This window comes from Anabrus simplex, chromosome 2 (assembly GCF_040414725.1).
Source record: "Anabrus simplex isolate iqAnaSimp1 chromosome 2, ASM4041472v1, whole genome shotgun sequence".
Taxonomy (NCBI): domain Eukaryota; kingdom Metazoa; phylum Arthropoda; class Insecta; order Orthoptera; family Tettigoniidae; genus Anabrus; species Anabrus simplex.
In genome coordinates, this window is record NC_090266.1 from 511,423,931 (window position 1) to 511,439,887 (window position 15,957).

Genomic DNA, 15,957 nt, shown 5'->3' on the forward strand with positions numbered 1-15,957 from the left:
ATTGAACTTTCCTGAGGCTAAAGGCTTGCTACACAGAGGTGTAATTTACCTTGTAAATTTACCAAGTAAATTTTTCTCGGTAATGAATTCTCGCTTTAACAGACTTCTATTGTATATTATTCCTTTTCCCTTCCTTCCTTTTTTTTTTTCTTTTTCTTTATCTTTTTGACTCCCAGAACACCTAATACACCATAGATTCAATATCTAGGAATTCCATTTCCCATTTTCGTGCAACGTTTCCTGACCTGCATCCTGTTCCGAGGGCTCTAATCTGTGTTGGAAATCACGTTCTTTTCACCAGGGATGACAAAGAACATTTTCAGGGCTAGGAAAAGTGTGATCGTACGAAGCGGTAATAGTGAAAATTTGTGACACAGTAAGTGAGGTACTTTTACATATAATTAATACAACATGAATGAGGACTTAAGATTTACGACGTCTTATTTTTAAAATTATTTTATATATATAATTTTTTGCTATTTGTTTTTACGTCGCAACGACTCAGATAGGTCTTGTGTCTTATGGCAACGATGGGATAGGAAAGCATACCTGCCAACCCTTCCGATTTACCCGGAAACTTTCCGTTTTATATCTCGTCTTCCGATTTTACGATTTATTTTTAATTCTTCCTATTTTTTACCAATATAACCTCCAGTACAGTCAATATTCTTCCCCTAGGATAAGTTCTTATGTGCTTGTGTAATTTACCCCACCTCATTTTCAAGCGTTTTTATTTGATGCTTTGTTTTGCGAGTGTATCGTCCGTCGCCTTCGTGAATCGGTTTCTTGCACGCTACAACAGCATGTGTGCTTTACGGCTGGGGATTCGGGACGGCAATCCGTCCTACAAGCAAGAGGAGAAGCTAGCGCGCGCTAGCGACTCAGTTAATCAGGATAAAAGAATGCGTTTCTTATTGTGTGGTTCGCGCACTAGTAACGTTGTTTCTGTGCGTAATTTAATTGGAGTTGTAGGCCACGTGTTATTTCTAGCGGTTCTGTGCTTTTCCCCGTGTCAAAGTCGTATGTTAATAATGTATGAGACATACGGATCTGTTTTGTATGTGGTAGTGTCGCGTATTTCAGTGCGTTTTTGTTTATTCTTACTTCATAATTTTGAGTTGAATGTATTTCAGAGAGTTGCGTCGGTGACAGTTTCTGATATTTTCTCTTCACGTTATGGCCAAAAAACATAACAAACCTAAACTCCAAGTGTTCAGAGATGCCTATAAAATTAAATTTTCATTCATTTTGCAGTCTAATAAAGGAAACTATTATGCGAATCACCTCGGGAGATAAATTTTATTTCGAGATATACAGAATACCGTTATTGAGCATATATAGCATATAATAGAATCATATGTATCTACGGGCTTTTACTGGACACATTATGTTTAATGGTACTTAAAATGTACAAAAAAACCTCTATTTTACGGCAACACTTTAATTATAACACTTATTATAGTAACTTTTTAGAAGATAGGATACAGTACATACAGTAGTGAAACAAGAATCGTAGCTCCGTTAACACCTTTGGAAAAATCCATTAGTCTCTTCAGTTTGTTGTGGTTAACCTTTCCTCCCTTCACGTTAAAACTTCTCGTCAATACCACGCAGCTGCGTTTTGCTTGCTTTCGTACGTGATCGGTAATTGACACCCAAGAAACTGCGAGGCTTTGCCGATTTGCCGATCACTACAAGTTCGAGTTTTTCGGTTTCCATCATATTAGTTTCCAGCTTCTCTGTAACTCTTTCTCTACTTGTTAACTGTTCCTCACAAAACACAAATGTCGTATTGCACAGTTAATGTTGCACAAAATTCGAGTTACAGAGTATTTTTTGCTTCAAGGGAGAAATGTTTGTTGCGAGAAATCGAGAAATTCGTGTAACCGAATTTCGAGCATAGACAAATAAATACACGTGAAGAATAGGACAAACCGCCGGACAATTTAAGTTACTTCGAGATACTGAAACTTCGAGTATTGGAGGTTTGAGATGTCAAAGTTTGACTGTATTATTATTCGTTTCTTTTTTTTACGATTTGCTTTATGCCACATCGACACAGATAGGTCTTATGGCGACGCTGGGACTGGAAAGGGCGAGGAATGGGTTAGAAGCGGCGTGGCCTTCATTAAGGTACAGCCCCAGCATTCGCCTAGTGTGAAAATGAGAAACCATGGAAAGCCATCTTCAGGGCTGCCGACAATGGGGTTCGAACCCACTATCTCCCGAATACTGGATACTGGCCGCACTTAAGCGACTGCAGCTATCGAGCTCGGTATTATTATTGGTATGTATGTGTCAAATGAGAGTGATCAGGTACATTTTCTTGTAACCATTTTAGTAGTTTAAGATTAAAATTTAATGGTCAGTTCACGTAACTGTAGATATGTATCCCTTTTACCCTGTCCTTTTTTTCACTTAGACCGTGGCGCAATATATGTGATGAAATCCAAGAATTAAAAAATCTTCCTATTTTTGATTTCTAAAAGTTGGCAGCTATGGGGAAGGCCTAGGAATGGGAAGGAAGCAGCCGTGGCCTTAATTAAGGTACAGCCCCAGCATTTGCCTGGTGTGAAAATGGGAAACCACGGAAAAACCATCTTCAGGGCTGCCGACAGTGGTGTTCGAACTCACTATCTCCCGGTTGCAAGCTCACAGCTGTGTGCTCCTAACAGCACGGCTAACTTGCCCGGTTTACAACGTTCTAACAGAGAAATTTTCTTAATTAGGAAATCTACTAATGAGGTTTCACTGTATTTGCTCGCGTTTGGTTAAATTTCGGAAAGCCTTTTCCCATGCAGGTTTATAGCAAAACGTTTATCATTACTGGCGCTTGAAATAGGTAGGTCAGATAACACTGTTTGAATGAGAAAACTAAAATGTTTGCTACAGAAGTCCCTGGAATGATATTACTCCAATTTTTCAGAATTAAATTGTACATACTTGTTTATATTGTCTCGGAAATAGAAAAATAACTTTTTTTTTGCCACAGGCTTTACGTTGCGCCGATACAGATAGGTCTTATGGCGACGATGGGATAGGAAAGGCCTAGGAATTGGAAGGAAGCGGCCGTGGCCTTAATTAAGGTACAGCCCCAGCATTTGCCTGGTGTGAAAATGGGAAACCACGGAAAACCATTTTCAGGGCTGCCGATAGTGGGATTCGAACCTACTATATCCCGGATGCAAGCTCACATCCGCGCGCCTCTACGCGCACGGCCAACTCGCCCGGTAGAAAAATAACTATCGAGTAAGCCGTAGTGTGGAAATCTCCAAAAACGCAAGTTTTGAACGAACTGATTGCTGTTTTATACTGGTATGTGTGTTTTCCACTGACTTTTATGAAAAATCAGATATAACAACCATCCTTTATAGTGAGTTAATTTTTCTCTTATGAATTCTCGCTATAATGGACTTCTACTGTATATTATTCCATTTTGTTTATTTTTTCTTTCTTTCTTTCTTTCTTTCTTTCTTTCTTTCTTTAGACTCCCAGAACTGCAGTTCATAATCGAGAGGAGTTTCCCCTGCTTTATCGTTACCTTTCAAGGTAGAAAATGCACACAGCACATGGCTTAATGTTACTTTTAAAGACTCTTAATCACTCACCAGTGAAAATAATATAATGTACAGACATAGTGTTTTTTCTCACGAAGAAAGAGAAGAAAACAACCATGGCATATAACATGCTTTTTAAAGACTTTATTTGAATTCGTTATAATTATGTTTAATTAGTGTGTCCCTTGTCATTTTTATGTATTACTAGCTGATGTACCCATGCTTCGCTACGGAATTCTACATTGTATACAGAATTCTAGGTTAGGTAGTGTACACATTGTGAGCAAGATTGTATTAAATTGCATTCCTCTTAACATTACCCTAGAAATGCAACGGAGAAGTCACCAAACGTCCTTTCTCATATGAAGACTAGGTTATGGAATTTTAATTGTAATGGTAGGCCCATTTGTCTACCCTCAGTCACATCAGGTTGGGGAGTTTTTGTTATAATCGCAGACACTCACTCCCCACCTGCCTTTGACATCCTCAGAAAGACTGTCTTAGTGGTTTTCCCAACTGAAACGAACATAGGTCATTACAATGATGTCAGTAGGAATGGCGCGATTAAAAGCAATGCTTTCATATGAAATACTCGATCAAACGAAAAACCACACATTTTCTCACTTTTAACGAACAGTTCTATGCTGCTGATCTAACAGCCCAAAGTTACAGAGCTGGACGACCAACCCGCACACAGCCGTGGTGGGGTGTCGAATAGTGGAAAGTCCCAGAGCAAAACCTATGCCCTTTTACTAATCTGTTTCCTAGGAGTACCCGATGAGTCGTGAAATCTCAATTCAATACACTGGTGGCGGAAAAATCTGTCTGACTTGGAGGCAAATTTTTCCTCCAAGCCAGAAGAGAAGAGGGGGTTCCTCTTCACTGCTAATTTGGAATAAATTAATGTAAGTTTAATAAAAGTGAAGAGGATGAAGCCCTTCTTAAGAAATGGCTCTTTTCAGGGTTGAATATTGTTTATTAGTGAACTGTGGTACTATAATTTAGAATAGGCCTAAATTGTAATTCTAGACCAGGTCGTACTACTACCACTAAGTTAGCCACAGCCTTAAGTGAACACACTGCTCATTCAAAAAAGCGCATCAGAGTAGGAATCGAATAGCTGGAATGCTATGATGAAGCAGTGTGTTACGTACCAGCAGTATCAGAAAATGTATGAACCAGAAAGATGAAAGTTTTCTCACTCCCCAGCTATTTCCCGTCAATATTCAGTCAGGCTGTTATACTCGGTATGCAGCAGTAATCCCATCTATCGTAGCTGAGTGGCAGCATAAGAGACAAACAACTTGACAAACAATGGTCAATGGAATGTTGTTGTTGATAAATCTTATGCGCTTTCGATATTGTAGGCCTTCCTTCACATTTAGTTTCCTTCCGAATGTGAAATACCACTCTTATCATAGTTGGTACAGTAAAACTGAATAAAGCTGAATTGATCAGAAATTGTATTCTCTACAACTTTTGTTATGTAGTATTTTCCGATAGGACCGATAACATAGGTATTTAAAAATTAAATTTTAGGCGCTTTCCCCTAAACTACAATTTCATCCAGAGTGAATAAAATTGTTTATAGCTTAGATATAGACTGTAGTTTCTTATTCCCCGACTCTATATAACGATTTTCATTAAATTCTGTTAGCCCATTTTCTCATGGCTCGGCGTTGAATTGGACTTGGCAACAAAAATACAAATTCATGAATATCTGTGTTATCAAAGCCGGTAGGGTAACAATGTATGACATAAATGATCAGAATAACTTTAGTTATGTAGTATTTATAGATAGGACCAGTAATAATATAAATATTTGAGAGTTAAATTTTAGACTTTCCCCTAAACTACCATTTCACTCAGTGTGAGTAAAATGATTTATAGCCTAGATTGTAGTGGCTCATCCCCCGACTTTGCATACCGATTTTCATTAAATTTTTCTTCAGCTGTTTTCTCGTGATGCATGTACATACAGACAGACAGAAATTACGGAAAAGTGAACAGTGAATTTCCTCGTTACTGTGGACATGACCGATACAAAAATACCATTCTTTTCCGATTCTGAGCAATGTACAGACAAAACTCTTGTTTTATATATATAGACTAAGCTGGAGATGTCTCATATTATGAGACGGAGCATATCCTTATAAACAAGTGTCATTCTTTGACACCATTATAAATTCATTGAAAGGTGGAAGGTTCTCAATTTTAAGTGGATAGTGTCAATGCGGGTATGTGATAATGAAGTTCATTAATTGTAACTGTGATTAAATTCTCAATGTTAGTCACTTAGCATGCATGCATTCTTCATTCCAGGCTAGAAAGGTAATAAAACACAATAGGGAATAGAACTGTCATTTGAAGTTTTAAGAATCAGTAATGAGTCTACATGAACAGCTTATTTAAGTCTCTACCTGTTATATAATGCACAAAGTGAATACCACATCTTCAGTCCAGCAACAATTTATCCTAATCACTATCACGTTTAGTCTTTCTCCTTGGACTCTACCACTGAGCAAGTGGCTGGGTCACATAGCTATCAGCTTGCATTTGGGAGACATTGTGTTCGAACTCCACTGTCACCAGGCTGAAGATGGTTTTCCATGGTTTCCATTTTCACACTAGACAAATGCTGGGGTTGTAAATTATTTAAGACCACATTCGCTTCCTTCCCACCCCACGAGCGACTGCCCTGGGCTGTGTGTACAAAATGCTCCTTTGACTGCTAAATCGTTGATTACTGTGAATATATTCACATCTATTTTTCATTATTTTATTATTATTATTATTATTATTATTATTATTATTATTATTATTTAATTAGCGTATGGCTTTTGGTGCCGGGAGTGTTGGAGAACATGCTCGGCTTGCGTGGTGGTCCAGGTCTTTCTATTTGACTCCCATGGGCGACCCGTGTGTCTGGGTGTTAGATAATGATTATGATATAGGAAGAGGGTGAAACGCAGTGTTGAATAAGATCAAGGGGTCTGCTCCCATTAGATGGATGAATCACCATCTACAGTGTCGTATGCCCTCACTTCATACGAACACGCCAGAGAGGTTCAGAATTGAATTTGGCTTTAGGCACGCAAAGAAATTGCATCACCGCTGCTCTTACCCTGCCTGCCAACATTCTGATGACGTGTTTTTTTTTTTTGTACGTGGTGTCAGACCATATAATTATAGAGTTGATCGATGATGATGATGATGAATGTGATGGTGATGATTGATGTTTGATGTTTCAAGTGACTGAAGATTGATAGCATCAGCCTTGGTAAAGGCTTTAAATCATACAGAGTTACCATAGAGTATTTATGAGCACAGTAGAGCAAATACTTAACCCTTGGAAGATAGGGAAAGAACTCATGATGTAAACAACTCACGATTCATTTGTAGCATGTGTCTTGGCAGCCTTGTTAGTGGTCTTTTTAATATGGTGGTCAACAGTTTGCAAATCAAGAACGTTTGGAGTGATTCCATTGGGAGACACATCCATCCAATTTTAAAAATAATCTCACCTCTGAATTTTTAATGTTCTTTACTTCAGTGCTAGGTGTAGAGAACAGGGTAGTTCCATTTGAGAAGAATAAAAAATTGACTACCTTCTCAGCTATTACTGAAGCCCTGGAAAACTACAATTTCAGCTAAGAGCCCCTTGATAATGTTTCTAAAGAGGTAAACAGATTTTTGGTACCTTCAATGGTAATGAGTGTCCGACTCATTGGCTGAATGGTCAGAGTACTGGCCTTCGGTTCAGAGGGTCCCGGGTTTGATTCCCAGCCGGGTCGAGGATTTTAACCGTAATTGATTAATTCCAATGGCTCAGGGGCTGGGTGTGTGTGGCATATTCAACATTAGAAATCATCCTTGGTAGGGCCCTCATCTTCACAGACATGCAGGTCGCCTAATAGGCCGTCTACTAGAAAAAGACCTGCACCAGGCCTCTCCGGAGGCCATACGCCATTTTTATGGTAATGAGTTATTTGAGGTGAAAATTTTAGCCACCCTGCCTCTTTATAAGAAGTGCATAAAATTGTTACTCTAATGTGTTAAGTTTACCTTAGGGTACATTGTTATAATTTCTAAATACTTGTCGTTTAATTTATATATTGTTCTCAATGTTTCTTTTCAGTACCTGAACATGTTAAAAGTAAATGGCCCCCAGGAATGGTTCTTCAATGAAATCCGAGATATTAGAGGAATGAATTTCCGATTTCGGGATATTACTACACCTCGATATTACGTATCATGCACAGCTATCAACATGCAGGTATGTTAAATTACATTACTTTGTCAGTTTCAAGGTAAGAAATAATTTACAATAATGATCCGTGTCTGTTGTTGTATATCCTGCTTAGCCAGGCTAAGTAGCGCAGACGGTAAAGCACTAGCCTTCCGAGTTAAACTTGGCACGTCCAATCCTGGCTCAGTCCGGTGGTATTTGAAGGTGCTCACATATATCAGCCTAATGTCAGTTTGGCACATAAAAGAACTCTGCTGGGCAAAATTCCAGCAGCTTGGTGTCTCCGAAATCCAAAAATATTTAGTTAGTAGGATATAAAACAAATAATATTTTATCCTGCTTTCTCTCTTCAATTTCAACTAGTGAATTCATCATCTGGACATGATTTACTAAAGTCTTAGAAACTTGTACCGTATAATTTTTATTTGATACATCAGACAGCTTAACCTAGTTAAAACACTAGAAATGTGAGAGCTTCAAAGTAAAATCAGGTGCAGTTAGAACATGTACAAGAGACCCCATGCCATTGGCTGGCAGAACAAATTGCAACTGGTCATTCAGCCACAAGTAAACTTCAGCTCAGAGTTAGTATATCGGAAATAGCTAAATTAATCAGCCAATCAATGCATTTCATGCAAATTTAGTTTTGTATAAGTTTAACTTTCTTTAAGGGTTTCTTCTGTGAATTGAGATCAGGTCTGTACTGCAGGCTGACACCAGGCAACGTGGCCCTCGTGCTGCCCAGGGTATGCTCAGAGCCGTCTCCTCGCTGAACATTTGCCTTAACAGCTATGCCATTCCTTCCTCACAGCGCTTGTAGCCCCTTAATCTCCGCTGACCGAATGCAATATCCGCGACTCTACTAAGTGAACAGCACATACAAGAAAAATATTGTGTATCGTGTCTAAATCTTTTTTATTTCTGCTAAAATTTTCCTAAAGAAAGGTTTGCCTGCTTACACTGTCTGACTGACAGAGTCTTCAGTCAAAGTCTTTTGTATATTCGGTGCTACTCCAAACAGTCACCACGTCGGGCTGAGTGGCTCAGACAGTTGAGGCGCTGGCCTTCTGACCCCAACTTGGCAGGTTCGATCCTGGCTCAGTCTGGTGGTATTTGAAGGTGCTCAAATATGTCAGCCTCGTGTTGGTAGATTTACTGGCATGGAAAAGAACTCCTGTGGGACAAAATTCCAGCACGATGCTGTCTCTGAAAACCGTAAAAGTACTTAGTGGGACATAAAGCCAGTAACATCATTAACAGCCACCACTGATCTGCATTTATCAGTTGTTTATGTAGTCATGCCATGTTTAGTTACCACTTGACAAAAATATGACTATTTCCTACATTATTTCTAGTAGGACATTGAAAATCAATATGATGATATATAACGTCCTAAACTATTGTTTGATATAGTACAAATCAAAATTTAATATAAAGTAGCCACATTATTAATTAATTAATTTTGATAAAATTATTAACAACATGATATGACATAAAACATGATAACACTTTAAATATGAGCTTAAAGGTTGTTTTCTTTCTTTTGAATCGAAACTGACAGAATATTATAGAGGATGGACTGAGATGAAATCTCTAAGTGTATTCAAATTAATTTGGCAGACTTTTAAAAAATATACATATAATTTGTACATTTTTATGACCAGTTTATATCATTATATTAAGCCTAAATTTTTTCTAAGTTACATTACTTTCGTTCATCTTTTGTAGAATTCCTATTTGACCAACTGTGCAAAGTTTCATTTAGATCAGACAAATGGTTCGTGTGATATTATGTTTCTTGTTTGAAAAAAAATAAGTTTTCAGGAAATCGCATGTAAAGTTGTCGCACACAGTTCTACTCTCCGTTCACCTTAGAAGGCTCCACTGCCATATGTTATACCCTCTGTCTGGATGTTCTTAGATTGTTCTTCCAGTCTGAGTCTTTGCCTACTCCTCCTAGTCTCCAAAGTTGAGGGTTGTTTTTTTTTCCAGCTGAATCTACACGTACCTTGTCAAACTTTCTCAAAGCTTCCACAGTATTCTTCCCAACTTTGATTACCAATGCCTTCAGTCCTTGTAGACTACCGCTAGCTCCATCATTAAAACTGGCCACTGCACTGTAGGTTGCAATTTGAACAATTTTATTACCATTGCATGATGTTTCGGGACAAATGGACCAGTTGAATGACTCATTTTCATTTTGGTTTCTCCCTTTTAGACATCTTCAGTAACTCTGTTTTGCCAACCCAGATATATTACTTCCAGTTAATTTCACATTTCCGTGACACAATATGCAGCACAAATGTTCACCTATATTATACACTAAAGAAAATTCTATAATCCTATATGACACGCTGTCAGTATCCTTAGCATCACTGACAGGTGATCTAAGCTCCGGCCCAAGTTTCCTGGCTGATGCATTAGGCCTACTGGTTACGTCAAAAATAACATTGTCATTATCACCTCTCTCTTCATTAGAAAAGCGATTTCCAGCAAATCTCCTATTTTCCGTTTGCAACATTCCATTTCTTAGGCATTATGATCACAATTCACATCACAATGTAATAGAAGCACGTGGAAAGTTTCAAAACAATCTACTATATCACCCCCCTTAAATTACTTCAAGTGGTAAGAAATTTATCGAACCTTTCCTTTGGTATATTATTCCAATTCCAAATTCCTCATCTTATTAATGCATATTTGTCTCAGTTTTTCCTGTTGAATTTCAACTTAACTTCATATTATGATCTTTCTGATTTCCATAAACTCAAGCTTATTCGTCTACTATTGCCATTCCACACCATCAGTCAACTAATAGCTGTGAACATACTGCTTAGTCGAGAGCAGTTGAACCTGTGTGAACAGGTCATTTCCTGAAATGAAATGATGTTATTATGTAATTACTCGTCCGCCAGGCGAGTTGCCCGTGCGGTTAGAGGCGCGCGGCTGTGAGCTTGCATCCGGGAGATAGTGGGTTTGAATCCCACTGTCGACAGCCCTGAAGATGGCTTTCCATGGTTTACAATTTTCACACCAGGCAAATGCTGGGGCTGTACCTTAATTAAGGCCACGGCCGCTTCCTTCCAACTCCTAGGCCTTTCCTATCCCATTGTCGTCATAAGACCTATCTGTGTCAGTGCGATGTAAAGCCACTAGCAAAGAAAAATGAAAAAATATATATATATATTCGTCCATGTCAGACGTTCACTCAAAAACTGTCGAAGACTAGCCAATGCATCGAGTCTGACTCCAGACATTGAAAAACTCGTCCAACGACAGGATGCCAGTCATCTTGAAGCTGCTCTGAATAAATATGTCAAATACAGTACATCACTATTTAAATTACATTCTGTGTCACATTTCATTTATTCTTTTGCGCTGTAACAAATCAGTCACACTACATATGTTCATCACTTTTCATAACTTCAGTATGTTGTTGAAATGCTCATTACATTTGTTACTCACAACAAAGTTTGACTTGAATAAATTGTCATAACCTTAAAATCGAGTATAATTATTCACAAAAATAATTCCTCCTGCTTTTTTGTCACAGCTTGTTTTGCAAATGTACATCCAGGAAACATTTTCATGGTTTGAACAGCAAGGAGTCAGGTGTTTGACTGCATCGCCTCTTGGTGGTTAGCGATCTATGGTGGGGAAGGCTGTATCCAGTGTTCCCTCCGTGCATTTGGCATATGTTAAGTCGCAAGGTGTTGCCCTCACAAAAACCTTGGACCACCAATCTCGATAGCTGCAGTCGCTTAAGTGCGGCCAGTCTCCAGTATTCAGGAGATAGTGGGTTCGAGTCCCACTGTCGGCAGCCCTGAAGATGGTTTTCCATGGTTTCCCATTTTCACACCAGGCAAATGCTGGGGCTGTACTTTAATTAAGGCCACAGCCACTTTCTTCCCATTCCTAGGCGTTTCCTGTCCCATCGTCGCCATAAGACCAACAGTATCTGTGTCGGTGTGACGTAAAGCAAATAGCAAAAAAATAAGTAAATTTTTTTAAAAAACCTTGGACCGCTGCTGCCGTTAGATGTTGTCTTACAGCAGCCCAGTTCTGCTTGCCTGATTTAGATTATTTTGATTAGTTTGATAATATATTGAGTTCTTGGTGGCAGATGATGATCATCACATGTGACTCTGAATCGGTTACCAATGTGCTCAATAGCAAAAGCATCAAAAACATTTAGATTATTAAATAATAACAGATGCAGAAAAAAATTAAACCTTAAAATTTAAGAAAGTGAGGAAACCAAAATGCCTCCAAAAATAAAAGCCTTTCGATGTGCAAGTGAGACATTCCCAAGTTCTTCCGTTCCTTTTAGTTTTCTTTGTTAGTTCTTCAGGTTTACTGAACTCGATAGCTGCAGTTGCTTAAGTGCGGCCAGTATCCAGTATTCGGGAGATAGTAGGTTCGAACCCCACTGTCGGCAGCCCTGAAAATGGTTTTCCGTGGTTTCCCATTTTCACACCAGGCAAATGCTGGGGCTGTACCTTAATTAAGGCCACGGCCGCTTCCTTCCCACTCCTAGCCCTTCCCTGTCCCATCGTCGCCATAAGACCTATCTGTGTCGGTGCGACGTAAAGCAACTAGCAAAAAGAAAAAAGTTCTTCAGGTTTGTTCTGTACAACTCAAATGCACCCACTGAAACTATTTTATGTTTTACTTCCAAATGGTATATTTACCTTGTAGTGTGTTAGTCCTATGTTAAAGTAGTTATTTCAGTTATAACAGGTAATTCTCAGGAGTAATATTGAAAATAGTACTTCACACTATAATTCAACTTATATCCTTTTAAATGCTCATAATTCCTATTGTATATGCACAATCACCACAATTCTATTTCACTCAACTTAATCTTATTAATCAGGAAAGTGGAATAGCAACAAGCAAAGAAACTGGCCAGATGAACAGTGGCGAGAGAAAGGGAAAAGTCAGATGAAGGAAGAGCGGCTGGAAGCAGTGGATGAAAATAAAATTTTAAAAATCGCTAGATATAGAAACAAAAGACATCCGAATAACCAAGTACAATACTTCAAAGACAGTAGTGGAAAACTTCTGACATGGAAATCTGCATGTGCTGATATGCATACTACAGTTGCCTACTGAATGAAGAGTTCTGTAGTCTCTAAAATGTTGCTGAAAAGTCTAGACTATGTTCAGCGAAGACATGATGAAAAGGGAGGTAACTATGGTAGTCTCCAGTCCGGCCCCGTGGTGTCACCCTGCGGCCCAGGGTTCGATTCCCGGCCGTGTCAGTTGTTTTCAGTTGTAATGATTAATATCCCTGGCCAGGGGACTGGGTGTTTGTGATGTCCTTGATCTTCCTTTAATCACACGCAACATTCCACACTACCGCCATTCCAATTACACGCAGGTTCATACAATATGGTGCCAGTAGGGGCAAATATCCACATGGGTCGACACCCCGAACAAATAGCATTTAAAATTAAATGGTAGTCTCCACAATGAAATGTAATAGGAGGACATGCCTGCTGAACTATTGAAAATCCTTGGCAGTGATATTACATGGTTGACTGGTCTATTTAATGACATATTCAACACTATGCCTGATGGTGTTCAAACAAGAGATTGTCAATAAACTCCTATTTCTTATCAATTGATAGGTGTCCTGTCATTCAAATGCTTTTTAAATCTGCTGTTGCTTATTACCCTCCATTTCCTTATAAGGCTGTAGAAAGTTTTTTCATGCACTCTGAAACCTCAATTATCAGTTCCCTGAAATAATGTTTTCCATATTATTCATTAAAATTATGTGGTCTCACGAGAATGCTAATTAAAAAAATGTCTTAAAATTCCTGCATTATCCGTTCCTCGAAGAAACTATTTTCCCCATTAATTGTCCAGAAATTTTAGTCCCATTAATGCTAAATCCTCAATCAAGCATTCTTGTAGAAAACAGTGTGGCTGTAATAGCCCTTCACATCTTGTGAAAGGATGGCTACATCATACCTCCACCATTTCCTCTCCTTCCACAACTCCTCTTTAGTAATTGTATTCCAGTCCAACCTTCTTTTTCTTATACTGTTCTTGACAGAGTCCATCCATCTTGCTCTGGGTCTTCCACTTTCCTCCTCCTTTCTATCTTAGCCTCAAACACTTATTATGGAATCCTCGCCTCCACCTCCTCATAACAAGTCCAGACTATCTCACTTTATTCTTCTCCATCCTATCACGCAGTTTCTCTATCCCTATCTCTTTTCTGACCTCAATTTTTCTTACTCTGTCTCTCCTTCTCTTCGCCACCATACTCCTCAGGAACTTAATTTCACTGGCCTGAATTTTACTGTCATTTCTTCTGTCAAAGTCCAAGTCTCTGATGCATAATATGTTAGTATAGGGGTATATTACGTATTGTACATTATCTCTTTACATTTCATAGGAACTTCTCTGTTCCACACCAGGTTTCTTACATTCTGGTAGAACGTATTTTCTGTTTGTACCAGTCTGCTGATCTCCTTATCTAACCTTGCATCTTGCATTATTTCACATCCCAAATATTTGTATTCAACAACCTCAAATGTTTTGTCCCCTGATACTAACGATTCCTTTTCCTTCTCTTTCTCCTCTTGTCATCACCACTGTTTTGCTCTTCTCCACACTGATTTTCATACCATATTTCTCAATATTGTCATTTAAAGCCTCTAGTTGGATTTTCACTTCTGTATTTTTGACTCCCCAGATCTGCAAACAAGAATATTTTCATATCCCCTCCATGTTTTGCCTTTGTTTCCTTTAGAATTTCATCCATAACCATTATAAATGTAAGTGGAGACGATACACTTCCCTGTCTTAGTCCACTTTGTTTTCTGAACCACTCTGTTATCTCCCACTGGAAGCTGGACACAGCTGGAACAATTCTTATACATTGCTTTCACTAGTTCTGTTGAGTGCTTTCCACATCCTTTTCTTTCTAGGATTTCCCAAACATTTTCTCTATTAACACTATTGTGTGCCTTCTCTAGATCAAGGAATACCATCACCAGATCTTTTCCATGTTCCCACTGTTTTTCATCAGTAATCTCATAGTGAATATAGGGTCTATCGTTGACGTTCCCTGTCAAAATCTATACTGCGTTTCTTCTAAATTTCTTCCCACCCTTCCTCTCATCCTCCTTTCTATTATTCTCTCCCAATATTTGGCTACTTGTGACAACAGTATAATTCCTCAATAATTATCATATACCTTCCTGTCAACTTTCTTAAATACTGGTGTGATTACACCTTTACACCAATCATCAGGTACTTGCTTTTACCTTAGCAATCTATATAACCAATTTATCATTTCCACACATATTTTGTCCATCCCTGCTGCTTTTCCTGTTTTCATTTAACAGACATATACACCTGTGCCATTGCAGTATCACTCTCCATTTCTGGATCCATCCTGATTTACCTCTGCATTCTCTTCTTCCATCATTTCTCACATTCAGGAGTTTATAGAAATAATCTTTCCACCTATTCTTTATCTCCTCTGGGTCTGTTATTACATTTCCACTCTCTTCCTTCACTTGTTTTGGGTATATTTTTTCTTTTCTCTTTTTTTAAATCAATACATACATCCTTGTTCCACCATTTATATCAATTTACAACTCTTGTGTGAATCTCTCCCTACATTTTTATTTTCTTCATTTACCACTTTTTCCTACTTACTAATTCCCTGATAGTTAATCCTGCTTGCTTCTTTCCTATCTCTATTCCATTCTTGCCATGCCTTCTTCTTTTGCTTAACAGACTCCTTCACTTCTTCATTCCACCAGCGTCTCCTTTTCCTTCGCTCTCACTGAAGTGCTGCTACAAATCTTCTCTACACAGCTTACAAATGTGATTTTTTTTTTGTTTTTTAATTTAGTCTGTTCTTCGCCTACACTTCCTTTTCCTGATATAGGAGTGTGCTGTTTAATTCTTCTTGAAATTTCTCCTGAGTTCTTTTATCTTTTAATTTCCATACTTTTATTTTCTTCCGTCTTATTTCTTTTACTCTCACAATTTTACCTATTTTCAATTTTGCCACCACTACTCTGTGATCTCTATCAAACGCCTCACCTTGTAGTGCTGTTACATCCATTAACTGTTTGTTTTATTTTCTCAACCAAAAAATAATCAATAACTGTTTTTGTCCTT

At 38.4% G+C, this 15,957-nt stretch overlaps 1 protein-coding gene across 1 annotated transcript in view; it reads left to right on the forward strand.

Annotated features, from left to right (window-relative positions):
- The window catches only part of Ide (Insulin degrading metalloproteinase), a 644,148-nt gene that overhangs the window by 235,550 nt on the left and 392,641 nt on the right, over positions 1-15,957 (forward strand). Inside the window, exon 8 of the mRNA XM_067140877.2 lies at positions 7,696-7,833. Within this exon, the coding sequence (XP_066996978.2) occupies positions 7,696-7,833 (138 nt within the window). The remainder of the gene's footprint in view (positions 1-7,695; positions 7,834-15,957) is intronic.